Below are 27,875 nucleotides of genomic sequence, written 5' to 3'. Positions count from 1 at the left end.
TGTTTCGTTTTGTGATGACAAAGGTGTCATCTACGTAGTGGACCCAGATTTTTGGTTTGTTAGGGCTGTTTGTTCTAGTCTTTGCATTACTGCTTCTGCTATGAATCCTGATAGCGGAGATCCCATGGTGTGCCATTGGTTTGTTCGTAGATTATGTTGTTGAAAGTGAAGTGGGTGGTGAGGCACAGGTCCACTAGCTTCATGATGTTTTTGTTGGTGATCTGATTGATGGTCGTTGGGGTGTGTCTGATGGTCTCTTCTAGAAGTGTGGTAAGTGTTTCCTTTGCCAGGTCCATGTTGATGGAGGTGAAAGTGCTGTTACGTTGAATGAGATCATTGCTTCGTCTTCCTCTATTTTGGTATTTTGATGATTTTTAGGAATTCCTGGGTGAAATGGATGGAGTGCTGTAACTCTTCCACTAGGTATTTCAGTCTTGTGTGTAGTTCTTTGGCCAGTCTGTAAGTTGGTGTTCCGGGTAGTGAGACTATAGGTCTGGGGGGGCTCCTGGTTTATGGATTTTTGATAGTCCATAGAATCGTGGGGTGTTGGTCCCGTCAGGCTTCATTTAATTGTCCAGAATTGTGTTATTTTGTTAGGAGATATGTACAGACTCCGAAAATACAACCAGGAAATTGCACGCCAAAAACCGTTATTCAAACAAGCCACAAATCAAGAATGGATAGATGCGGTAGAACGAGCCATAAACACCAAACAATGACAAACCCAGATAAAGAAAAATCGGGACCTGAAGAAAAAACTTGACAAACTCACAAAAAAAGACAAAACCGATAACACAGGGGCATGGATAAAGAACTTATCAGACTGGACCCCATCAGACACAGAAAAAGCGGTACTAGTAAAAGGATTAAATTTCAATTACCGAGACGCTGACAAGAAGGATTTCCTAGTGGCATTAGAAACCACATTGAAGGACAACAATCTCACGGAAGAAACACAACAAACAATCAGACAGACAGTTGCACCTACTCTGAGCCGAAAAAGGGAAGGAAACAAACTGAACACACAAGAAAAGAAAGCCCTAGAAAACCTCAAAAAAGACAAAAACATCGTTATATTACCTGCAGACAAAGGTCGGCTCACAGTCATCCCGAACAGAAGGGACTACATAGAGAAAGCCAATGCACTACTCGCAGACACCAACACTTACCAACAGGTGGCGGTAGACCGGACCCCACAATTAGGAAACAAACTTACATATCTCTTAAGAAAATTACACAATTCTGGACAATTAAACAAGACGGAATTCCAGAAAATGAAACCCGACGGGACGAACACCCCACGATTCTACGGACTACCAAAAATCTATAAACCAGGAGCCCCCCCCAGACCTATAGTCTCACTACCTGGAACACCAACTTACAGACTGGCCAAAGAACTACACACAAGACTGAAATACCTAGTGGAAGAGTCACAGCACTCCATCCATTTCACCCAGGAATTCCTAAAAATCATCAAAAACACCAAAATAGAGGAAGACGAAGCAATGATCTCATTCGACGTAACAGCACTGTTCACCTCCATCAACATCGACCCGGTAAAGGTCCACTTACCACACTTCTAGAAGAGACCATCAGACACACCCCAACGACCATCAATCAGATCACCAACAAAAACATCATGAAGCTAGTGGACCTGTGCCTCACCACCCACTTCACTTTTAACAACATAGTCTACGAACAAACCAATGGCACACCATGGGATCTCCGCTATCAGGATTCATAGCAGAAGCAGTAATGCAAAGACTAGAACAAACAGCCCTACCAAACCAAAAATCTGGGTCCGCTATGTAGATAACACCTTTGTCATCACAAAATGAAACAACATAAAAGAGACATTTAACATCATCAACAACACTCTCACAGGCATAAGGTTCACCAAGGAGGAAGAAACCGACAACAAACTCGCATTCCTGGACGTCACAGTCGAAAGAAAGGACAACGGAGAACTACAAACCTGCGTATACGGAAAACCGACAAACACTGACCAAATACTTAACTACACCAGCAACTATCCCAACACACACAAACAAAGCTGTATCAGAACACTATTCCAACGAGCCACCACATACTGCAGCACAGACAAACTACGGAAAACAGAGGAGAACCACCTATACAACGTATTCAAGAAGAACGGATACTCCAAAAATACAGTGCGCAGATTCCTCAAGAACAAACCACAACAAGCAGACCAAACACAGCCAGAAACCCTAACCACCTTACCATACATCAAAGAAGTTTCAGAAATGACAGCCAGACTACTAACACCCCTCGGAATCCTAGTAGCACCAAACCCACCAACACTCTCAAACAAAAACTAACCAACTTAAAAGACCCAGTACAACCCACGGACAAAGCCAACGTCATCTACAAAATTCCATGCAAGGACTGCCACAAACACTACGTAGGACAAACAGGAAAAAAATTTGCCATCAAAATACGCGAACACCAGCTAGCCACAAACAGACACGACCCTCTCTCCCTCGTAGCCCTACACACGGATGAAAAAAACCACCATTTCAACTGGGACAACACATCTATCCTGGGACAGACGAAGCAAAGACATGCCAGAGAATTCCTGGAGGCCTGGCACTCCAACCACAACGCCATAAACAAACACATAGATCTAGATTTCATCTATCAGCCCCTCAGAAAACGAACAGGAAATGACATCACCGCAAACCCTAGGAACCCCATCCAGGAGAAAGATTATAAATAGAAAGCAGGAGACAACAGCTTCGCTTCACTTGGAGGTCGCCACTGATGATGTTAGCTAGCCAGGTAATGAAACGTCTGGATATCAAACCTACAGCTCAGTGAGCAAACTGACACCCTAGAACACATAAAGCACTCTGGATGATCTACAAACATTCACAAACCTGGAAATTATGTGTTCTTGTCATCCTCAGTGTTTCCTTATCTAAGAATCCTACTCATTGACTACAGTTCAGCCTTCAACACCATTATCCCCTCGAGACTGATTACTAAACTTAGTGATCTCAGGCTAAGGCCCACTCTGCAACTGAATCCTCAGTTTCCTGACCCACAGGCCACAATCAGTGAAGATTGGGGACAATATTTCATCCTCACTAACACACAAAACTGGAGCCCCCCAGGGGTGTGTACTCAGCCCCCCAGTGTACTCACTGCATACCCATGACTGCATCACCAAATACCAGACTACAAGTTCATTGATGACACTACCATAGTTGGTCGAATCGCAGATGGCGATAAAACAGATGGAAGGTGGAAGACCTGGAAAAATGATGCGCTCTCAATGCCGGCAAAATCAAGGAACTCATTACTGACTTTTGGCGGGATGTTACTCATGCCCCCCTACACATTAACAGCACAGAGTTGGAACAAGTGGGAGTGGTCATCAACAACAAAATTTCTTGGACTCTTCATGTGGGCACATTGGTTACAAAGCCCAAACAACATCTCTTCTTCCTCAGGCAGCTGAGAAAATTTGGCATGACGGCGAATACCGTTGCCAACTTTTAAAGATGCGCCATCGAGAGCATTCTGACTGAAGGTATCACTACCTGGTATGATAACTGTGCCATTCAAGATCGGAGATGGTTACAGAGAGTGGTGAAATCAGCCCGGACAATCACAAAGGCCAACCTCCCATCTACAGAATCCATCTACCAGGCCCGGTGTCAAGGAAAGGCCGCCAGCATTATCAAAGATCAGGCCCACCATGGCAATGCTTTTCTACAATCTGTACCATCGGGGAGAAGTTACAGAAGCCTGAACACACGCACCAGCTGGTTTCGAAAGTTTCTACTCTACTGTTGTTAGAATACTGAATGGACTCACAAACTGTTAGCATTCGCCTGCACCTGTGTCTTTATTTTTGCCGCTGTTTATCTATTATTTACTTATCTATGATCTTTAACCATGTGATTTGCCTGCATCGCTTGCAAGACAAAGCTTTTCACTGTGCCTCGGTACATGTGACAATAAATTAAATTCAAATTCCTCCACAGTTCTAAACAGAGGTGTATTAATGCAACAGCTGAGAGGATGCACGTGACAATAAATTAAATTCAAATTCCTCCATAGATCTAAACAGAGGAGTATAAATGCAACAGCTGAGAGGGTGCAGCATATTGTATTCAGCAGGAGGTTTCTTGCCCATGTTGGACTGATGCCATTAGACTTCGTGGGGTCTGGAATAAATGTTGAGGTTTCCCAGGGCAACTCCCTCCCAACTGTACAGGTCATTCTGATATAACGCGTGGTTTGTCAACTCAAATTCGTTGGATGCAATTGATTAATTAGGGACACTGTTTTTATAATGTGAACTTTTAAAACAGGTTTTAATGAAACTACCTGAAAATCTTGTCTAGTTGGTTTGCATGATCATTCAGTATGAGCAGTGTTCTCTGGGAGACTGTTGAACTGATGGTGAGGAGAAGAGCTAATATGTTGAACATCCCATTCCCTTCATGTCTTAAAAGGATTCATTAGTGTACTGTGGACTGTTGTCAGGCCTCACCTTCAGTTTTTCTCAGCGCAGTACCTCTTCAGTCAATCAGCTATGTGTTTGTACAATAACATCAGTAAGCACAGAGCCAGACTGTGTCTAAGTTTGTGATATTGGAGCTGTATAAATAGTTATTGCTGTTAACAATCTATCCAAGATGTCTATAAGACATCTATCCAAACAAGAATTTAATTGTTTTTGGTATTTGTCACACAGACTAACATGTATAAAAAACAAAGTGTATCACTATCTACTCTATTCAGAGCCTTCATGATTTTGAGTACTTCTACCAAATCTTCTCTTAAAAGAAACAGCCCCACCTTGGCTAACCTAATCTCTGATTCCTGGACTAACTCTCTGAATTTTTTTCTTTCTCACCACTCTTTCTAAATATTCTCAAACCTTGTCTGAAGTGCAGTGTCCAGAACTGGATACATTATATTTCAAATGAGGTCAAATCAGCATTTTATAAAGATACACTGCATCTTCCTTGCTTTTGAGCTCATTGCCACTATTTATGAAGTTTAGGAATCTGCATGTATTATTAACTGCTTTCTCATCGTGCCCTCCTACTTCCAATAATTTGTACCTTCAAATATTTCCAGATCTGTCTGCTCCTGCTCCCCCTTTGGACTTGTATCCTTTAATATCCACTGTCTATCCTATTTCTTCTGAATAAATGGAATATTCTCTGCAATAAATTTAATTTTCCATATGTCTATCTATTCTACCAGCCTGTCTAGAGCTGCAAGTTTATTACCATCCTCCTTACAGCTTGCAATACTTCTAAATTTTGTCACAGTTATAACTGCAAAATTAAGATGTTATTAGTTTAGATATAATTATTTTGATCCCTAACATTATTGACAATTCTGTAATGTAAAGCATGTTGAAACATTCCCAATGGTGATAGAAATTCACACAAAGAGCTGAAACAAATTATATAAAGTACATCAAGTTCCGTAAAATTGTCAACACTGAAATGCCGTACCCAGAGGTGATGAGTACTATATGTCTAGTCCCATGACTGTTCCTAACGAAAATTATTCACATTTGAAATTGATAATTATGAAATACACAATCACTCCAGGTTCACAAACTCAGCAGCTCAAAGAAGGCCACTAAGCCCCCAAATGCTCTTCAGCATAAAATACTCTGGTACTTGATGAACAGAAATGGAAAAGCAGGATGGGAGAAATTATAATTCCTACACTTAATCTATGATTTTTGAAAAAACGTCTTTGCATTATGAATAAAACTTGAACTTAGGTAAATTTACCTAAACCACCATTAACAGATTTCCCACAATGCATCCAACCAAATATATTCTTCCAATTTAGATCACATTAACAGACATTTATTCCATGATATGTCTAACAGGTGAGTTAATCTAAGTCTTCTCTGTGCAAGCTGCATAAAGCTTTATAACAGGTCACAGGTAATTTAGCTATGGTAATTAACTTTTGCTTCTGCATCTGCTCAAGGTTGTATGTACTTAAATGTTTTCTAATAATAACCATCTTGTTCTACTCAATAGAGATAACAACAGTTTGTTTTCTGTCTCTGGAAATTACCTCACATTTGCTGCGCAGGCCTGTCTCTTGGAGCCGAGACCAGATACTCTGGATTCTGCCAGCATGTTCTGGATGGCTGTTTGTATTTCCACAGGTACAATGATGTTTTAGCATCAGTGTATCATATACAAGACCTGTTACAAGAATTAAAAGAAAGCATTCAAGAAACAATATACCAGAAACAGGAGCAAAAGAAAGTGTCAAATGAGTAACTAAAACAAAACTAAATCCTCCTACTGGGCTCAGGACTGCAACAGAAGATAGTGATTTATTGAAATCCTTGACTTGTTCAAGAACCATGCTCACAGACTCTCAACATGTTTTCTTCTGTTCACTCATTTCAAGTGTAAATGATTATTAATTAAAGAAGATACACTGCTAATGACAGAGCTGTCTGTCCGCTACCTTGCTAGGAGCCAACTACAGAAAATAGCAATTCTGTCTGGTGTACTAGAGAAGAACCCTCAGGAAGTAGAAAATCCCTTCTTAGAACATGCGGATATTAAACCTAGGCATACATATACTGGTCATACCCAGTTAACTTATGAACTCCAATAATCCTCATGTAAATAAAACATCTAGTCAGTGTTTAATACAACATAGCATAATCTGAGTCATTTTTCTTATCCACTACACTAATGTATGAAAATCAATTTTCAATTGATACTGGTGCCGTTTAAGCTTGAGAATTTGTCTCGTGTTTTCTAAACTGTCAGAAAACATTCTCAACCTATTGGAGAATCCCTGCAATGTTGAGGCCAGAGTAAATAAATAAAATTCTGAATTTGCATTTCAGAAATTGCTTGCACAAGGAGCCATGGATGTCTACAAGAATTCAAACTTTGATAATTTAGTTGAAAAGCTATGCACAGCAAGGCATAACACACACGATCTTACAATCATATCAAGTTTAGCAGAAACTTCACCATAACCTAGAACCAGAACTTGTACCACACAAACCTTCCATCTTCCTGAGGAATGACAATGGAATTACGTCATTGGGGAAACTGAGCTCTTACTTCAAGAGCATCATTCATTAACTGTTGCAGGATTACAGCCCACAGCCAAGGAGCTATCATGCCCAATTTTAGCTTGTTGTAAGTAATGGATTTTGAGTAAATTACAATCTCACCAATCATTTTAGAGAAATGATTGCTTCAGGAATGGACTAGAGGATATAGTGGAAAAAAATCTAAAGCACCTGAAAATCCAAGAACATTTCTACAGGTCATTCACCTATCATGCCACAATTGCGTTCTAACAAAATCTCACTTAATAGAAAGTCACTTAATATAAATAATGTGGGCCTATGGGAAAAGTGGGATTGGGACAGATCAGCAAAAATATCACATGATCACTCAAAAGTCACTGAAGTGTAACACAAAGTATAGCACAGCCTGAATGAAGGTTGAAATCATATTTATTAACAAAGCAAAAGTAAATTTATGACATCAGTGCATGCGCAGTACGGCATGAACAACGGCACTGACACTGCACATGCGCAGAATGGCACGGAGTCTTTGGCATGGACATTGGTACATGTGCAGAACAGTGCGGACATTGGCGCATGTGCAGAATGAAGTGCACGAACTGATCCGCTCTGGAATCGCGCTGTTGTGAACAGAGGTCAGCGTTCTTGAAAATACCTTTTGCTAATTCTTCAGTGACATTATAGCCAAATTGCACTGCTGGAATGCATGTTTTCCAAGAACTACCTACACATAAGTGTGAGGAGCTAAGTCTTTCCAGGCAGGTGGTGCCTTTTCAGCATTAGAACAGTTTTCACCACTAGATTCAAGGTCCAGGAAATGAGTATAGCAAATGACCAAAACAAAGATGTGATTCTATTGCTGACTCTATCTCCACAATGATTTACAACAGTAGTCTTCTGTTCTGACCTTAATTGATGAGAACACTGGATAAGTCAGATCCCAAAGTAAACCAAAGTGGCTCGATAGACCATAGGTTTTGATTTTGGTAATTTGTTAACTGTGGTGGATAGTACTTGTGAATATGTTCATATACTTTTCACAATAGTTAATCAAAGTTTTTCACAGACAAAAGGGGAAAAAAACTTTTCTGCATTACAGCAATCATTTGAAATGATGTTATTACAAATATCAGAAATAAAGATTCAAACCTTTACTCTACAGATACTAAACCCCAGTAAGGGGGTCATGATGTTTCCACCTAAGAGTTCATTGTTCAGTGGATACAGATATAATTTATTTTGTTTCAACATATTTCTGCATTACTTGATGCTATTTCTTTAGTTAATGTCTCTTTATGAGACTCAAACAAATTGCTAATGCAACTCTTCCACAGCATTCTATTTCTGGAACTTATCCATCACTGACAGTAAGCCACTTGAGACTTCTCGTCTTCAGCCCTGACAATTTTGGAGACTTTTGAAACTGCACAGCTGATCCGACAGGCCTTTTCTGTCTGAAAAGCCTGTCTGTCTCTCACAGATCCCTGAAAATCACTAATCTTATGGATAGTTCTGTGTTCCTTTCCAAAAAGAAAACCATTTCTATCTCCATGTCTGCATGTTGTAGAGCACCTTGTTGCTAGGCAACAGCTCAATTCTCTCTTTCTTGAGCTATCTCACCTCAAAATTTCTTTATTTTAAAAGCCTTATTTAAATGCATGTAAACAAATTTCCAGACAACCTACACCCTACATTCAGAACTCAAAGTAAATGTGAACAAAATCTATGTTTTATTCTTCTTAACACAATATAAGAAAACAAATAAATTTAAAGCTACAATTGGTTCTGTCCACTTTAAAAACCCAGGTTTCATAATAATAATAATAAAAACAGCAACAATATATCATGAACCTTCATTACACATCTTAGCAATATTGATGAGCTGGACATGGCAAAAATAGATAAGATCCTCCATTTCACAGTCCTTCCCCCTACTGTCAAGGAAACAATGCACTGAGATTTTTAAGAGCATTTCTATCTAGTCTGGGGGTTTAAGCAGTTGCTAATGATGGTGACAGGAGAATATACAAGATGCTGCTGTCAGAGGGATGGAGAATTTAGGGATTATTAAGAATGTAATTGTGCTTTGGCAATACAATTCTGAAGAAATCAAGTTTAGTTTGGCGCTGGGAATGTAAAACCTTGGTCCTTTGAAAACATTAAAAAAGTGTGTCAGAGAAATTCATACATCAAATTCCACATCAATTAATTTCATAATGATCAAGAAATCCTCACTTTTTTTAGCTCAAGGATTGTTATATCCCTTATTCTGAAGAAGTATTCAAGGTAACAAATTTAGCAGCATGCTATGTTGGTGTTCTTCTCAGCTTTGTATTAAGTTGTAGCTTTGACCTTTAAATATGCATATTTTAATAATGCTTTCCTAAGAACTAAAACTATGTATATAAGATTTGCCATGCATTTCAAATTCAAGGCCCTCAGTAGTCATGAACCCTTTTTCTTCATCAGCCTATGGTTCTGCCTGTATCTAAAATAATTGTTTGTCATAACTTTGAAGGTAGAGTCCTAAGCAGCACTAATCCACCAAAATAGCTTAATTTCTTCGGAACTGAAGGAATATGTTAGCTAATACTCTTAATATTCTGAATAATCAGTTAATATTCTTGCTATTTTCCTGTCACTGTCATTAGCGATTGTGCCATTAGCTGTCTAAACTTTTGCCCTTCATCAAAGAGAGGTTTCCAAGGCAGACCTACACAGTTGAAAGTACAGCTACAGATGGTTGGGTAAAGGGATGGTAGGTATTCAAGTAATATGATGCCAAAGTTGGGGAATGTTCTAGACATATGGAGAGGAAAGGCCTTAAAGGAACTTAAACAAGTTGCCCAGGCTAATGTTCTGAGGTCATGAGTTTAAATCCCACCATGACTGCTGAAGCAATTTAAATTCAATGAATAAATCTGAAATTGAAAGCCAGTCTTTGCAATGGTAACCACAAACTATCATCAACTGTTGCAAAAGCCCATTTAATATCAAAGAAAGGTTGGATAGGCTGGGACTTTTTTCTCTGGAGTGTAGGAGTTCGAAAGATGCCCTTACAGAGGTTTATAAAATCAAGTGACGTATAGATAGGGTTAATGGTAAGTGTCTTTTCCCTCGGTTGGGGCTTTCAAGGTGAGAGGAGCGATTTATAAAAGATATGAGTGGAAAGTTTTTCACACAGTGGACGGTTTGTGTGTAGAATGAAATTCCGGAGGAACTCATGGATGCAGGCACAGTTACAACATTTAAAAGGTAAGTACATGAATAGGAAAGGTTTGGAAGGATATGGGCCAGAGCAGACAGGAGGGACTAGTTTAGTTTGGAATTATGTTTGGCAATGGATTGGTTGGACTAAAGGGTCTATTTCCGTGCTGCATGACTCTAAAGTTTCTGTTAGGGAAGAAAATCTGCCATTATTAACTGGTCTGACCTGCACATGACTCCAGACCTGGAGTGATGTAGTTGACCCTCAACTACCCTGAGATGCCCCTGCAAGCAACTCAGTCCAAGGACAACTAAGAATGCACAAGAAATGCTCACCATGTCAGCAATGCCAACATCCCATAGATGAATTTTTAAAAAATTGAAATCTGAGGCACGGGGAATCAGAAGGTCAATTAAGGCAACATTCATTATTAAGCAGAATTTGGTCTAAGATGGGATACAAAGAAATTGATGAAGATTGGGATGCTGGTCAACAGAATGTTATCATACTGAATCAAGAAGTGATAAAGAATAGGATGAGACTTCAGTTTAGTTTATTTGAGACAAAAGCAGATAATGTACAGAAGGTGCAAGTGGACAGTATTTGTGTGCGCATGGAATCACAGTTCAGTTTGTGCTTGAATAGGCCAAAGCTTCACAGCAATCTGATTCAATCAGAGACAATGCTTGAGGTTGAGAGTAGAGGAGGATATGGGATTTGACATAGGGATTGAAAATAATGGCTTTGATAATCCAAATATTTAAACTGTAGCAAGGAGCATCTCCTCCAGCATCTGAAGTCGAACAAATAATGCAATAACACAGAGGCAAAGAAGATGGTGTTAAGGTTTTAATTTTGCATTAAAATATATTATTCCATATATTTTGCTAAATAATAAGCACATTAAGCATAAACTTAACTAATACATTATAAACAGAATCCAAAATCGTTTGTATGAGGAGGAATGATAAAGACCAGGATGTGTAAATTTCACCACTAGGAAGAATTCAGATTTTTAGATTTATAAGTGCTTACCTGTAGTGAACTGAGGTTTACTGGGTGGTTCTTGAACAGAGATAGGAAAGGTGGCAGAAGCAGGTGATGATTGCGCTCGGGAGAGTGGACGGTGCCCGCTGTATGATACTGGGATCCCTGCAGCTTCCATGGATGCTTGGTAATTGCGAAGCTGATGAATGCGTTGCTGTTCCAGAAGAAGTGCTTGCTGTACCATAAAAAAAATCCAGTTAAATGTTCAAATAAATTAAACAAGACCTTTCATTACTGTATTTTTTTAAATTACTCTCATAGGTGAGTCATACTTTCTTATGACCATGGTAGCATCTTCATTAATCATGGTATCTAAATAAGCTTTTGTTAATACGATCCAGGACAACATATAGGGGAACAAGTATTATCAGAGATCTTCACGGAATCTTCTCCCATCCATTGAAAGGTGCAAGAGAATTACACAATTTAACCTTGTTTCAGATTTTGACTCTCATTGACAATTCATTTAACAATGGACAAGTGAACCAAGGCACAAAGGCTAGGTTTTACGATTCAGCGCTTCCCATCCATAGATACCAGTGAGCACAAGACACTAACCCATCAGTTTTATGACAGGATGTAATGAAGCAACCAGAAATCTAAAACTGGATCAATACTTTTCTTTTGTCACAGGAACTGCCGCATTACTAGAATTGTTCTTGTCATGAAAATGTGGACAGGAATGTGAAAAACAGCAAAACAAAATTTTGAAACAAATACTACTGCTATCTCAATGAGTTGGTTTATGCTAAAGGAAAGTCAATTAACCATGCTCCCCTTCCCAATGTACATCTCATCTATATACTGCCCTTCAGTGGTAACATCGAGATACGGCATTAGTTTTTATATGTATGCTGACAATGTCCAGCTTAATACACCACTATCTCTTAATTCCTCCATTGCTAGTAAATTATCAGGTTGCTTATCCAAGATCCAATATCAGATGTGCAGAAATGTCCTCCAGTTAATCATTGAAAGGTCTGAAGCTATTTTCTTTAGTACTTGCCACAACTCCATTCCTTAACTACTGATTTCTTGGAATACTTCATTATGATACATTCAATACCTTGAAGGTCCCACCTTCTCAACCTTGCCTGAGGTACGGTGACCATCAGATTAAATCACCACCAGTCATCTCTCTCTAATGAGACAGCACCCCTACAGTCCTCTGAGACATGGCAACTTTACCTTACATTCACTATAGAGACATAATTTATTGTTACTGTGATTTCTAAAAAAATCATGTTATGCTTATTACCATGAAGCTCCCATCTTCTCAACTTCATCTGAACTTCAACTGAAACCAGAAAAACTGGACTGAACGTTTGCCTGTGAAGAATCACCAGTGTTAACGGACGTGGAGACATATTCTGATGTGGCTTCACTTTGTTTAAATGCATCATTTAATGTGATGCAGACTCACACATTAAGAATGCATCTGCTTTGATTCATGGTAACTGTTTAATTTGCTGTTCCCAGTTACTGCCGTAGCAGAACAGTATAATTGCCCTCATTATCACCAGGTTAGAGAGGAAGGGGAAAAATGTGCCTAGGCCTATTTGCTACTTAGTCATTCACTAGAATGCACATCTAACAATTTAGAATTAGATTTTATTGTCACATGTACTCAAGTAAACAGAAACAGGACAAAGGTGAAAAGTATACAATGTTGCCATTCCTGGCTCCACCTTAGGTACAAAGGTACCTACATACAAAACCTTAGGTACAAAGGAGGAAAATAATGAAATATAGTTAAAAGTTCAACATAAGAGTTCTTCTTAGTATAAAGTAGAAAAATAAAGAAATAAAGTTAGAAGTACAACATTGCAGTTTTGCTTAAGTGCTTAGCCATACTGGGCTCATGCTCCCCCTAAGGGTTCAAACTTGTCCGTGCTGGAGTTGATTCCCTCTGTGTTGGGCCTGATTTCCTTGTGCTCAATGCCACTGCAGATGTTGGGAGACATTGGGCCGCCTGCTCTTGTTGCTGAGAGATCTATAACGCCACTGCACTGGGCTCGATTTCTCCTGCGCTGGGCTCACTCTCTCACTGTTCCCCATGCTGGCTCGCTCTCCCTCTCACTGGCTTGATTTCTCCACAGAAGGTAAGTAGATGTCAAATGAGGAGAATGTTTGAATTTGGCAGCAATAATCCACACCATGAGGTAATGGCCTGGCATGTTAACTGTTTAGACTCATATATCAAGAACAATCATTTGATTAGAATCATACAGCATGGAAACACACTCTTTGATCCAATCAATCCATCATGACCAAGTTTCCCAAACTAAACTAGTCCCACCGGTCTGCGCGTTGCTATATCCCTCTAAACTTTTCCTATTCATGTACTTGTCCAAACGTCTTTTAAATGTTACAACTGGATACTTATCTACCACTTCCTCTGGCAGTTCATTCCATACAAGAAACAGCCTTTGTGTGAAAAAGTTGCCTCCCCTGAGTCCCTTTCAAATCTTTCTCCTCTCACCTTAAAAATATGCCCCCTGGTTTTGAACTTCCCTGCCCTACGGAAAACGCCTTTGCTATTCATCTTACTTATATCCCTCATGATTGTATAAATCTACATGAAGTCATCCCTCAAGCTCCTGCAATTCTGTGAAAAAAGTCAATAAGCCTCTCCTGAAAACTAAAACCCTCTAGTCCCAGAAATATCCAAGTAAAAATTTTCTGAACCCTCTCAAATTTAATAATATCCTTACTTTACTACTTTTTTTAAAATCACAAGGAAAACAGGGTGGAGTATTAAAACTGCGAAATAAATGTAATAGACCATAATAACGGTTGAATGACATCACATGGTATGGCACACACCACAAAGACTTGATCCTGGGTTCAACCTTTGGCCTACATTGAATTAGTTGCTTTCAGTTGGCACAGAGTGGCTGTGGGACAAAATGCCATGATTCTCATTCTAAATCATACTGAGTGACCCTTTTGGAAACTGCTATTTTGTGTGAGGATAAATTCAGACTCATCAGATTCCTTCCCCCTCATTGCTTCCACGAACAACCCCCAAAACACACTGAATAGTTTGACAACATTCTTTCACACAACCACCTAGGTGAGACATTAGAAAATGGATTGTACTGATGAAATAATTCTTTACCATGATAGGACAAGAAAGGATCAAATTGAAGCTACACCACATTAGGTATCTGCTGAGAAAGATGGGAAATTCAATTAAAATATAAATGAGATATTAAAAACATTGGAAACCTCCTGCTGATTACAATGTGCTTCACCCTCATGGACACGTGTATATGTGTGGATATGTGTTTGCTGAATTTGACATGTCGAAACCATGATGCTGATCCATCAATACAGTGAATTACAAATGCATAAATCCTCAGGTAATTCAATTATTATAAGTAGTTAATGTGGAATTGTACTTATGTGCTTATTCTGTCAGATTCATTTGTGCACTGTTGGTATTACTATGTGGATGAAGGTGAATCAATCTTGCATTATATTTGAACTGTCCTGTAGGGGGCAGGATTGGGACAATATCAAGCAATGCTCAATCTTTTTATCTTCTTGTTTATGACAAGTTTGAAAAAAATTGATGGGAAGCCTGAATAAACCTTTATATAAAATTTAATAAACACTGCAACATAACCAAGACAAGGGATCTGAGCAAATTTGTATCTGTAACTATGTGCTCAGAGAACACAACAATGAACATTCAGTCCTTCAAGCTATATATCTTCTTTGCAGTATTGCACCATTGATAATCAATTTTCAAGAGCTAACAAAATTTTGGAATTGAAAAATATCAATTTAGTGTTTACCTTCCCTCATTAAGATTGTAAGGATCTGCCTGTAATGTGATCGTGAGGAGTTCCTCAGTCATAGTCCTAACGAGAAAATTTTAAATATATTTTTTTAAAGCACATCATTAATTTATTCTTTGCACCACATTAGTTCTTAAATAGCTAAGTATACAAACTCAATTACTTTTCTCTCTTCTTCATAATCTAATTCAAGGTAAATATACATTTTTAAAAAATCTGTCTTCACTTTAAATGCTTCGAGCACTGCCTGTAGATCCGTGCTGAGAGCCTACAGAAAACACCTGCTGAGCCTTTGAAGTAGACAGATTAATGATCGTCTCTTGCATGCTTTGAACTGTGTATGGAGCAATTTGTAATCTAGCTGAACAGTGCTGCTCATTAGAGATAAAACAGACCCTTTCATTCCAGAGGTGAAGTCATGCTTTAGCTCGTTGCAGTTTAAAAAGTCTTGCCTTAACCAACATTCAGAAACAATTAAATAGCCCTAGAACTATACTGATTTTCTATTACTCAAGAATAGTAACCAAGATCTTATATCTTTAAAACTCAAGACTTAAATTTTGGGAAATTTATTCTAATATAAGTGGGATAACAACATTTTAGTTTATTTTAGAAATGAAACATGCACATTAATTCACTCCACTTCCAACTCATTGATAAATCTTCATTTTCAAAAGCCCTTTGAATAAAACTGTTGAAGTTTCCAGAGTCATTTTTACTTTATAATTTATAATGCAAAAGAAAGGTAATGCTATAAGGAAAGACGGGGGTGACAGTTTCTCCATATAGCAACAGGCAGATGTGGAGCGAAGTATTTAACAGTAACTGAATTCCAAAACATTGCAACTTTGACTTAATATTTTCAATGTACTGTCAGCTAATTAAATCAAAGATAATAAAATTGTAGAAGATTAATTTCAACAATTTAAAATCTCCATCTAAAAACCTTTGAAGTTCTTTCTTACTTTTCCTAAAATGAAGCGACCAGCAGTAGCAAAATAATATGCTCTGCATTAAATTCAATCTTGACCTACAAGAACAGTCCTTCTAATTTAAACATACGTTTCATTCCTTTCTTTGGCATTCTGAAATTCTATTCTTTTCCCTCTTACTCTCATAAAAGCTGCTTTTTGATTTCTTTGTACCTCAGGAAAAGGACTTGACAGATCAATCAAAGCTTCAAGACTTCTATCAGGAAACAATTCTGTTTTCTGTTCAAATTAATGACATCACCAACAAAGCAGCCACAAGAGTTCTTTCCTCCTAGATGTTATCACTGGGATGGGATAAAGTTTAAAATTAACTTTTTCAACTGTAATATAAGCACATCCCTATTGGTAAATCTAATCTACAAAATTCCACTGGTGTCAATTCTGCTAAACTGAGAATTGGCGAAAAATATTACAAAGACATCAGAAACCACCTAGGTCTCAGGAAAGTTCATCAGAGCCCTTTCAGATAACCATGAAGCACTGCCTATCTGTCAGGTTAGTACTGATGTTCCAAATGTTTTCATGCAGCTGTATTTCCATGCATCGGCACATTTAGACTAGGTTAGCCCCTTGTGGAATTTACATCCAGTATGATACCGTGTACTTTCCTTATTGGCTACATGCATAAGCTTTTAGTGCTGACACGTCACTAGAATTGCAATGTTCCTATGAATATGCTTACAGACAGACGTCCTGGCTAGCTATCTCTCATGGGCATGCAACAGAAAACAAGGTGCCACAAGAGAGCTAATTTGAAAGGAATACTATTCCTCCATACAAACATAATCTGAAATCCCTGCAGAATCCAATTGCAAAAGACTGTTCTGGTACCTTCTGTGACTATTTAGCTGGTATCAACAAAAATGCACAACATTAGTCTCAAGGTACCATACTTAATTTTAGAAAAAAAACTGACTAGCAGAATTCAGGATCTGGATATGTTAAAGACTATAACATACACAAACTTTAGACATCACAGGTGAGACATAATTCTTCAGATTATACAGTCTTAAGGAGAATGGTTCTGTCTGTGAGTGGCCCAGAATATCACTGTCAGAGTTCTTCACGGTGATGTCACTGGTCCATCCATTTTCTGCTTTTTACTGATGACCTTCCCTCAATCATAAAGTTAGAAGTGGGGATGTTAGTTTTTGATGGTGTTTAATCCCATTCAGTTTCTGAGATTGTGAAGTACTCTGTGCCTGCATGTAGCAAGATGTGTACAATATTAGTTTTGATCTGGTAACTGACAAGTACTTTTCCATTATGAAAATACTGAGCAATGAGCGTCTCCAAAAATCCAAAAAATCAAACTGCAACGATTGACCAGAAACTTAACTGGATCACTTACATAAATACTATCGCTCAAAAAAAGACAGAGGCTAGGAAGTCTGCGGCAGTAACTGACCACCTGACTCCACAAATCCTGTCCACCATTTACAAGGTACAAGATAAGATTATAATGAGATACTGCTCATTTAATTGGAGAGGTGCAGGTCTTTAAACACAAGAGGCTTGATACAATTCAGGACTAAGCAGCCACTTGATTGGCAGCCCATCTACTATCCTGGACATACAGTGCTTTCACAAGTGAGTACAGTAACTGCAATATATAATATCCACAAGATATACTGCAACAACATGACAAGGTTCCTACATCAATACCTTCCAAATGTGCGACATCTACTACCTTCAAGAACACTACCATCACCTTCAAGTTTTTCTTCTATTCTTAAATCATTCTGACTCAGGAATATACCATTCTTCCTTTACTGTTGAATCATCTATATCCTTTGACTCCTTTTCTTACATCACTGGAGTGTACTTACATTACAAGGACTGAAAGTAGTTCATGAAAGTGGCCCACCACTGCATTCTCAAGGGTAATTATGAATTGGCAATCAATTCTGGCCTTGCTGGTGATTGCCACATCTCACAAATGAATAAGTCTTAACGCTATACATTCTACTACAGCATATGCTGTAGCAAACACTTTCGTGTAGAGCTTGACATATTGCATTAGTCACTCAGCTATGATCATATTTGACTGTTCAAAACATTGGGGATGAATGCAACAAAACTGCCTTACATATTCATCTGCAGGCACTGATAATTCTACTGAAGTAACAAAGGCACCAAGTTTTTGAAAGGAATTTACACCTATAATCCAGACTCTCATATTAAATGTCTGCACATTTCAATAGTAACAATTAGTCTCCAAACAGGTCAATTTCCCTCTGCAGCAAAGAGGGGTTTTTCAAGTCAACATCATATGCTCTTGTAGTGGATCCATGCCACATTTTATAATATAAACTAGTTATTACAGATGCAATATTTAAATGGTATACCAGGACAACATAGTACAGTAGCTGTGACTTACTGGGCGTTGCAGTCCTTGGAGGCAAAGATATTTAAGAGATTTAGTACAGTTTACAAGATGATAAGATTATCTAAAAGAGATTAGCTAAAAGAGTATCAAACACAGATTGAGGTTTTGTGCAACAGATGCAAAGGGGATGTGAGGAAGAGCTTTTTTGTTAGTGAGTGAGAATGAACTGAAACTTACTACCTCTAAGAATAGTAGAAGTGAAGACGGAGAATAATTACAAAAAGAAACAAGATGAACAGTTGAAGAAAAGGACCTTGCATTGCTACAGGAATGGGTCAGATTAGGTTGCTCTACAAAGAGCAAGCATGGACTCGATGAGTTCAATGGCATCTTTCATGATATTATGACATGGACCTACCAGAATCACTAAAGAACAACCAAGACCAGGCGCAGACAAGGAATTAAAACGTGAAGTTTCAAATCTGAATAGTTTGTGCTCCACAACACCAGGATAAACCTTTATTCCTTCAGACATTAGCAGTCAGGAGCACTTCAACGTATTGTTATTAAGTAACAGAGGAGAAATAGTAAAAAATATTTTGTGCAGGATTCGGAGAAATTAACTTCCCAAAATTGTTAATTCTACTGAAAACGCTTATGTAGAATACAAAATCCAGAGTTGCAGCATCTTTAAGATTATGTGACAGTGCATTTTTTTCATTCACTGTATCTCCTTTCGAACCCTTCCTGACTTCTATATCTCATGGGAATCACAGGAGCAAATATTTTGATGCAAATAAACCATCTTACAAAATCTTAAAACCATCTCAACAAAATCTTACTGCAGATTCAAAACAATTACATTTTAAAACTGCATCTTTAGTTGGAGAATAGCATTAATGTGCTCAATTTAGACAATCTATTATGATAACTAGATAAAGCAAAAATAGAGGTGAAGAGATTTAAGCTTTTAAGAGATTTAATAAATATCTGGATATATTGATGTCTTACAGTGATTTGAAGTCATCACCTATGACTCTGTCATACATATCAGAATGCTCAGAATAAACTGTTGAAAGTGCTGCATTCATGTATCTGGATGTAAATTTACAAAGAATTATGCGGCAATGAAATCACATTGCAGCTTTAAACAATAAATAATGATGAGGATTATATTATTCAACATATTACAAAATTGTACATGGCAAACACTGCAGCTATTGAGTGGCGGTAGCGGAGGGAGTGAATGTTGGTGGATGTGGTGTTGATGTGCTTTGTCTTGGATTATTTCAAGACACTTGAATGCTGTTGGAGCTGAAATCATTTAGCTAAGTGGGGAGTCAAGAGTTTACTAATTGCAGGATTCCTAGCCTCTGACCTGCTCTTGTAAACACTGGACTCACACTAGTTCAATATTTTGCCAATGGTAAATTCTAGAATGTTGATAGCGAGGGATTTAGAGATTGTAATGCCACTGAATATCAAAGGGTGATGGTTAAATTATCTCCTGTTGGAGATAGTCACTTTGTCAGCCAAAGCGTGGATATTATCCAAGTTTACTGCATTTGAACATGGACTGCTTCAGTATTTGGAGTTGTGAATAGTGCAGAACATGTTACAATCATCGGTGAACATCCCTACTTCTGACCTTATGATGGAAGAAAGGTAATTGATGAAGTGTTTGAATTTGGTTGGGCAGAAGACATTGCCCTGAAGAAAACTGCAGAGATATCCTGGAGCTGAGATGACTGACCCTCAATAACCACAATCGTCTTCTTTTGGGGTCAAGTTTGTCTCTAACCAGTGGAGAATTTCCTCCAATTCCCAAGACTCCAGTTCCTCTCCTTGATTCCACACTTGGACAAATGCGGTCTTGATGACAAGAACAGCCATCCTCACATCTCACCAATTCTAGCTTTGAAATCTGGCAGTGGCAGACGTGGGAATCAGTCTGAAATAACATCCATTCAGAATATTTAATCCTTTACTTGATGATTTTCAATGGCAACAATAGAGAGATCAGATGAAAAGTTCCATGAACTATTGCTGGACTCACTATCAGGTAAGTATCATACATCAGCTCAGACTTTCTGAACCTGAATCACAAAACAATCAATTATCACTTGGAACAGGATTCTCTGGGTTATTCAGAAGGCAGTTAGACATTATAAAAAGGAAATAGCAGACTTTTCTGGAATGATAAACTCAATGGTCTGAGTAGCCTTCTTCATCATTACTTGGCAAACAACACTATTTTAAATTCCAAAGTTATCAGGTTTCTAAAAATATTTAACAATTTTCTTCAGCACAACAGAGGATAGTTTACATCAGAAGTTAAAACCAGTCAGGTCTATAACCTGGACAACAAAATGGAATAATCTTATGGAGCCTCAAAACAAAGTTTGCAGTGTTACTAACACAAAAAATATCATTGTCTTTAGATTTCTATGCAACATGATATTTTTCAAATGGAATCATAATGTGAGAATAATTAAGTTTAAATATTTCTAAAATACGACAGAAATAAACTTAATCCATCTTTCGACTAATGACATTTTATTTGTTGTTTGCTTATGAATATTTCTATTAAAATTTAACAATTCTAGCAACACAGCTTTCCATTGACCAAGATTACTGCTTTCAGTCTGACACTGATTCTTCTGTTCTATGTCCTGGCCAAAGACTGGAGTTAGATTTTACTCTTGGGTACCAAGGTTCTGTTTGTGTGAACTGCAGCCAACCCGTGACAACCAGCTGAAATAAAGAAACACATGAGGCCAAGATGTGTTTACCTTTGGCAAAGACCACACACAATTCATGGTCCACAGTATTTATTTGTTCTTTTGAATACAAATGAAAAGTATATTACATGGCTGCCCATAGACAGAGGAAGGAAGTAATATTCTTCCAATTTACATTTAAAAAACCTAGCAAGACAGCAGAAAAAGAAATCAAACAAGTCAGTAACTAACATTACACTCGTATGTTGTATTTGTGCAATTATATTGTAATATTAAAATTACAATAAAAATCTGAAGAATGTTGCAATAAATATGGATTTTAACTTTTAGTGGGAAACCAGCAAAGTAAATGGCGTTTCTAACCAGCAACTTAAGTCAAAAGCTGGCAGGTTGAACCCATCCTACATTCAGGCTGAACTTGAACATCAATGACTGCATCGGTGCAGCGCCCTGCACCCAGGCTGAACTGGAGCAGTTCTTCGAATTCACCCACAACTTCCACCCTCCCCTTAAATTCACTTGGTCCATCTCCCTCCCCTTTCTTGACCACACCATTTCCATTTCTGGCGACAGTCTCTAGACAGATGTTTATTACAAACCCACAGACTTCCAGAAATACCTGGACTAAGTCTCCTCCACCTAGTATCCTGCAAGAACTCCATCCCATTCTCCCAATTCCTCAGCTTCTGCCGCATTTGCTCAGACGAAGAAACATTCCACTCACGCGTACCCCAGATGTCCACGTATTTCGAACAACATGCTTTTCCTCCCTGTCATCCAGACAGCCCTCCACCACACCACCTCCATTCCACGTTCCACTTCTCTAAACCACAGCCCCCCAAAGCAATATAGACAGAGACCCCTTGTTCACCCACCAGTCTCTGCATCCAATGCATCATCCTTAAACATCCTTAATTCTCGTCAACTCCAACTAGACCCCACCACCAAGAACATCTTCCCTTCCCCACCCCTCTCTGACTTTTGCAAGGACCATTCCCTTTGACAGTCCTTGGCTTGCGCCACTCTCCCCACTAACCACACCCCGTGAACACCCAGGTTCCTTCCCCTGCAATCAGAAAAGATGCAAAAGCTGTTGGCATACCATCCCCTTCACTCCTTCGAGGGCTCCAAACAGTCCTTCCAGGTGAGACAGAGGTTCACCTGCCTCTCTTCCAACCTAGTTTACTGAATCAGGTGCTCCTGATATGGTCTTCTGATATGGGGAGACCGAACATTAACTTAGGGAACAGTTCACTGAGTATTGCAGCCGGGCCCCCATGAACCAACCAGACCTCCCAGTAACCGTCCATTTTAATTCCTCTTCCTACTCCCTTTCTGACATGACATCTGTGGCATTCTCCATTGCTGCAATGAAGCACACCGCAAACTAGAGGAATAACACTTCATCTTCCGTCTGGGCAACCTACAGCCCAGAGGACTCAAACTTGTGTTCTCCAATTTCAAATAACCTCCCTTCCCATCCCCTGACTCCCTTCCCAGCCCCTCTCCTTCCCTGCCACCAACTGGATTTATTCCTCTCAGAGTAATCAGTCATACCCTCTACCTGTCTTCACCTACCACCACTTCACTACCTAGCCCCTGCCACCCCCTTTATCTGCAGCTTGTTATACCCAAACTGTCGACTTCTCCACCTCCTGATGCTGCTTCGCTTGCTGTGTTCTTCCACCCTCCTGTCTTTTTTTTGTCTCTAACCAGGTTTAACAGCGTGACATGCACAGTTAAACTCAGAAATCATCAAGCTGTTGCACAAGGTCTGCTATTCTTAGTATGTCATCGATGTAGTTGGAATTCAAACACATAAAGGACAAGTTATGGTACTTACCCATTAAGTAAAATTCAGAACACACCAGAAAGTATTAGTAATTATTCACTGTAACTTTTAAGCATAATGCTCATTTTTATTAAATGCCAAGTCTTCCTTGAAAATGAAGTTTTAACAGTGTGAAATCTAATTCCTTCAGACTTTAATTATTGTCACAAACTTAAAATAATCTTTCAGTTTTTAAAAAAATCTTAGTCCCATCTCTATTTCCTTACAGGATCGTATACAGAATTGAGTATTCTAATGAAAGAGTACCATGTTATTGTGCTACAAAATGTAGTGCACATGTCCAAAGAATGTAGAACTGCAATAAATAAGCAGCATCTTTTATTCACTGCTGATGCAAAATCTGCACCCTTCATTTGCGGATAAACAAACGACATTAACCTGAAAAGATGATCTGTTGGAAGTTCTATAATGGGTTTAATTTAAAGTTACCTTGGGAGTTATCTACTTATGCACTCTTGTGCATTTCCACATGACTCAGCATGGTCAGCTAAATTTGTACCAAGTCACTGATATAATACAAATATTTACAATTACTAAAACACACAAATACCTGTCTGAAGAGTAGTTCCTGCTGCTGCTCTGCCTGCCTCTTCCTTTGCTCCAGCTGTTCTCGCTGCTCGTCCTCTTCCTCATCACTTTCAATTGGCTCTTGTTTGACCTGTACCACCTTGTTCATAATTGTAGACTCACTCTGATTGACACTTCTGTCTGAGTATGGTTCTTCTGGCATGGCCTGATGTTCTCGGAGCTCCTCTTCAGTTTCTTCAGGGTGACTTTCATGTTGCCTGGGCTGCTCGCTAGGCTTTGGCATCAACTGTTAAATAATGGGCGGAGGGAAAAAGCTGTTAAATAATTAATTAAATCAATGGTCATAGCTAACTTTATTGCAACTGTATACTTCTATTTTAGAGTCTGTCTTTAAATTTTTCAGGTTTGAAAAATGTTACTTTATATTGTGTCAATAATTCCATAATATGTGAAATGTTATCTTCTTTGAAGAACTACAGGTTATTTTATAATAAATTTGCAGTGACATGTAATAATTATTAAACTTTAGTTGTCACATCATACTTTTTCCATACATTATGAAGCAATTTTATTCTTTTATACCAAACAATAACTCAACTCAAAAATATTGGAGAAACTCAGCAGGTCTAGTGGCACCTGTGGAGAGAGAAATAGAGTTAACATTTTGAGTCGGATTTGATTCTTCTTTCAGGAGATCATCTTTCAGATTTGATGTTAAATCAAGTAAGTGAGTAACAATTTCACAACTACTATTTCACATAACAGCAACTTATTCATTCCTAAACCAACATCACAAAAATATCACAATGCTGTTTGTAAGCAAAAATTGCCTGCTATGTTCCCTGCGTTGCAATGGTGACTATATTTCAAAGGTAACTAATTGGCTGTGAGGTATTTCATAATGCCCGGTGGTCATGAAAAGCACTACGTAAATGCAAATCTTTATTTTCTTTATCACTGGGGTGAAAATGAGGATTTTATACACTATATATGTAGATATGTAAATTATAAGCAAGTTAAGTAGACACATAAAAACTGTGCAAGTTAAATAAGCAAATGAACGAAAGAGACAACTAAATTATGAATAAATTCAAAGTTTACAATGGAATAGAATGGAAGGAGGTCTGGCAGTGACAATATTTGCTAGAATAGCTCAAAGGAGAGAATAAAAATGTAAAATGTGTGCAGATAAATATGGTTGTGATAAATATGAAAATGAGGCTAAGGTGGGTAAATGAAGTTGAGGTACAGATCAGCCATCAAGTAAAGGTCAGAGCCGGCCTGAGGGGGCTGAATGGCCTTTTCTATTCAGACATTTAAAAGTTGCACATGTCATTAAAAAGTTCCTCCTGTAAGACATTTAACCACATTAAGTGCAACTAAGTAGAGTTCTAAACAAGGGGATTTATATTTAACAGAGAGTGGATCTACATCCCAACCTGTGCAGAGCTTGTCAGAGAAAACTTCTCCAGTGAAGATGACAGGCTGGAAAATGTTTGATTGGTGAAACTGCAGAGGCACAGCTATGGCCAGGTGAGGTTGCTTTTCTGAGAAAACTTGATGGGTGACTTCAACGTGGAAAATGTTTATGAAGTTCTACCTTGAAATGTGAATGACGAGCCAGTGAAACACCTATACCATGTGCCTTTTCCTCAGCCATAATGTTACTCCACATGGGGAGGGGGTGGAATGGACAGGGATCCAACTTCAAGGGATTAAGATCCTCAACACATGTAGAGAGTGAGTTCTCTTGATATGTCCAAGGAGGCTCATGTTTTCAAGGTGTGTTGTTGCTGAAATATGGAGCAAGCCTCTTTTTAAAGAGACCAAAGTAAACATTGGGCACCAAGGTGTCTATCAGTAGTGTGCTACCTTTCTCCAGGCTTTTTCACAAGATGATGTACCCTTTTGTCCTGGATGGAGAGGAGGGAGCAGGTTATAAGTGTTAGTAATGGTTTGTCAAATGGAAAAAAGGACAACACTTGTGAGGCAAAGGTGTGAGCAATAGGATTGGGCAGATTCTGAGTGTTGGCTGCTCAAAATGGGAATATGCGGAGCCTGGAGTGAGTGGAATCAGTGGAGCTGTAAAGTGTGTTGCTCGGAGAATGCCAGAAAAATGAGTGTGGGCTTGGCACCTGTAATTCCTACATCACTAATTTTCCCCACCCTCTCAATGCACTGCAACCAGGCCAGGACTACAATACTTCTGCTGACTTGCCTAGTGATATCCATCCATGCCTACTCTGTTGCTGAGGTGGCTCACCTCTGTCTGTTCTTAGGAGAGCTCACTGCGGTCTCAAAATTCCATGTTGAACTATTCTTGCTGAGGCCACGATCCTTTCAATTAGAATTTTTTAAAAAAGGATCAATGAATCTTCCTGCCTGCCTTCTTTTTCTTGCTGACTAACCTGGAGGCATAATGCTAATGCTTCAGCTTGCTGGAGAGTTCATGGTTATAAGTTTGCTAATGGTTCTGCTGTTTCAGGGAACCATCAGTTGAAATTTGCACATCAATTGTTTGGCTCACTGTAGCACTTTAACAGGCATTGTTACAGTGCTTTTGTTATAATTATTACAATATTTTAAACTCTAAATTACAAAAGTAACTACAACATGAAGTAAAACAATGAATTCTGCAAATGCATGTGCCCTACTTCCTTCTACTGTTTTTCCTGTTTATTATTCTACATACTGAAATAACTTCAGAGAGATCAGTATCGCATCACCAATTCACCCTATACTTACATTCGGAAAGGCCTTGACACTGGTCCAGCTCCTTCACATCCAGCTCTCAAGAGTGAACAGGGATGTCGGACAGTTAACTCGTCAGTTATTTTGGAGTCTGGTAGCATTGGACTGACTAAACTCATGCATAATGCTGTTAGGATTTAACAGATTTTTTTCACTTTAGTAGCATCTATTATTTAGGCACTCAAGTTTTCTGGCTTTTATAATCGTAGTAATAATCTCTGCTCTCTGAGCTTGGGATTTAACAGCAATTGGCAGAAATCCAGGGCAGAAGAGCTGAGGTTAGTGCTGCAAGTACACAAAGTGCATATCCCTGAAAATGTCCTCAGCCTGCACTGAAATATCTTGACAATGAGCAAAGAGAAACATATACTAGGGACAACTGCAGCTTTGAACTGGAAAACCTTGGGATCTACAATTGTCACTAATTTGTAAAGAGTTGTCAAAAATATTATTTCATTAAAAGAGGGTTTAATTTTGTTCTCCTCAAACAAAACAAATGCATGTCATTACTGTACCTATTATTTCCAATGTAATTTTAGTAAAAGGGAAAATAACTGGGTCATGTGGTGCACATTGGTCAAACAAAATATGTTTTCATTACATGTTTGGCTGCTTAATGGCAATTCTTCTCAGACCAAGATCTGTATCTTATCTGAACACTCTTGAAAACTTCATTTCCGCTAATAACACATTGTATATTGTTCAGCCTTGGTCTTAGAAATGAAGACATGAGCATTCAAATCTTGTCTTCTCTGAAGGCTGGCCATGTCTGTGAGCAGTCAGGTTCAGGAAATTAAACTGTATAATTTATGGGAAAAGAGATACTATGTAAGTCATTGGGATACAACGCATCTCCTTACGTCCACAAATCTATAGCAAATGTTAAATGACAAGGCTAAGAGTCACAAGAGGAGTTTAATGTGCTATTTTTTAAAAATTCAAGCATTTAACTTGACACACATGAAAATGTAGTTTAGACAGATGTGTGCTACTATCATCTCCAATGCACTTGACTCTTCACAATCAAGTGATAAAACACTCTTTCCCACTCCTTCAATTTCAAATGCCATTGTCATGAGTCTAAATTTAGTACCAAAAGTATCACTCAGTGGGCAATTGTATAAGATCCTAAAGCAATTGCAACTTCTGGACCAAGAAAAAAATACTATACTGTCACAGTACAATAAAAAACAATAATGTAAAATTTAGATACAGAGTTATAATTTTTAATTGAGGAACAATTAGCTCCTGGTTAAATAAAAACTCAATTTTAAAAATTTCAACCTCGTTTTCAAATCCCTCCATTGCCTTGCAACTTCCTATTTATTCCATAATCTTCCAAGACATTTGTGTTCCTATAATTCTGATATTGGCCATCTCAATTTCAATTGGTCCACCAATATTTGCTGTGCCTTCAGCTGCCTGGGCCACAGGCTCCAGAATTCTCTTCTAAAATTCTCTATTACTCTACCTCACTATTTTTCTTTAAGATATTTCTTCAAACTTAACTCCATGATGAAGCTTTTGGTCATTTGCCTTTATGTCT

General features: G+C 38.4%; 1 protein-coding gene across 13 annotated transcripts in view; it reads right to left on the bottom strand.

Moving 5' to 3' along the window:
* hdac4 (histone deacetylase 4) overlaps positions 1-27,875 on the bottom strand; it is a 494,585-nt gene that overhangs the window by 79,720 nt on the left and 386,990 nt on the right. For all 13 annotated transcript variants that reach the window (XM_060827518.1, XM_060827517.1, XM_060827519.1 and 10 more), the window contains 3 exons: positions 23,601-23,864; positions 11,319-11,505; positions 6,085-6,218 (listed from right to left, as the gene is read on the bottom strand). In XM_060827518.1, the coding sequence (XP_060683501.1) occupies positions 6,085-6,218; positions 11,319-11,505; positions 23,601-23,864 (585 nt within the window). The remainder of the gene's footprint in view (positions 1-6,084; positions 6,219-11,318; positions 11,506-23,600; positions 23,865-27,875) is intronic.

The sequence above is a fragment of the Hemiscyllium ocellatum genome, chromosome 7, assembly GCF_020745735.1.
Source record: "Hemiscyllium ocellatum isolate sHemOce1 chromosome 7, sHemOce1.pat.X.cur, whole genome shotgun sequence".
NCBI classification, from domain to species: domain Eukaryota; kingdom Metazoa; phylum Chordata; class Chondrichthyes; order Orectolobiformes; family Hemiscylliidae; genus Hemiscyllium; species Hemiscyllium ocellatum.
This window is presented reverse-complemented; position numbering and strand designations above follow the sequence as displayed.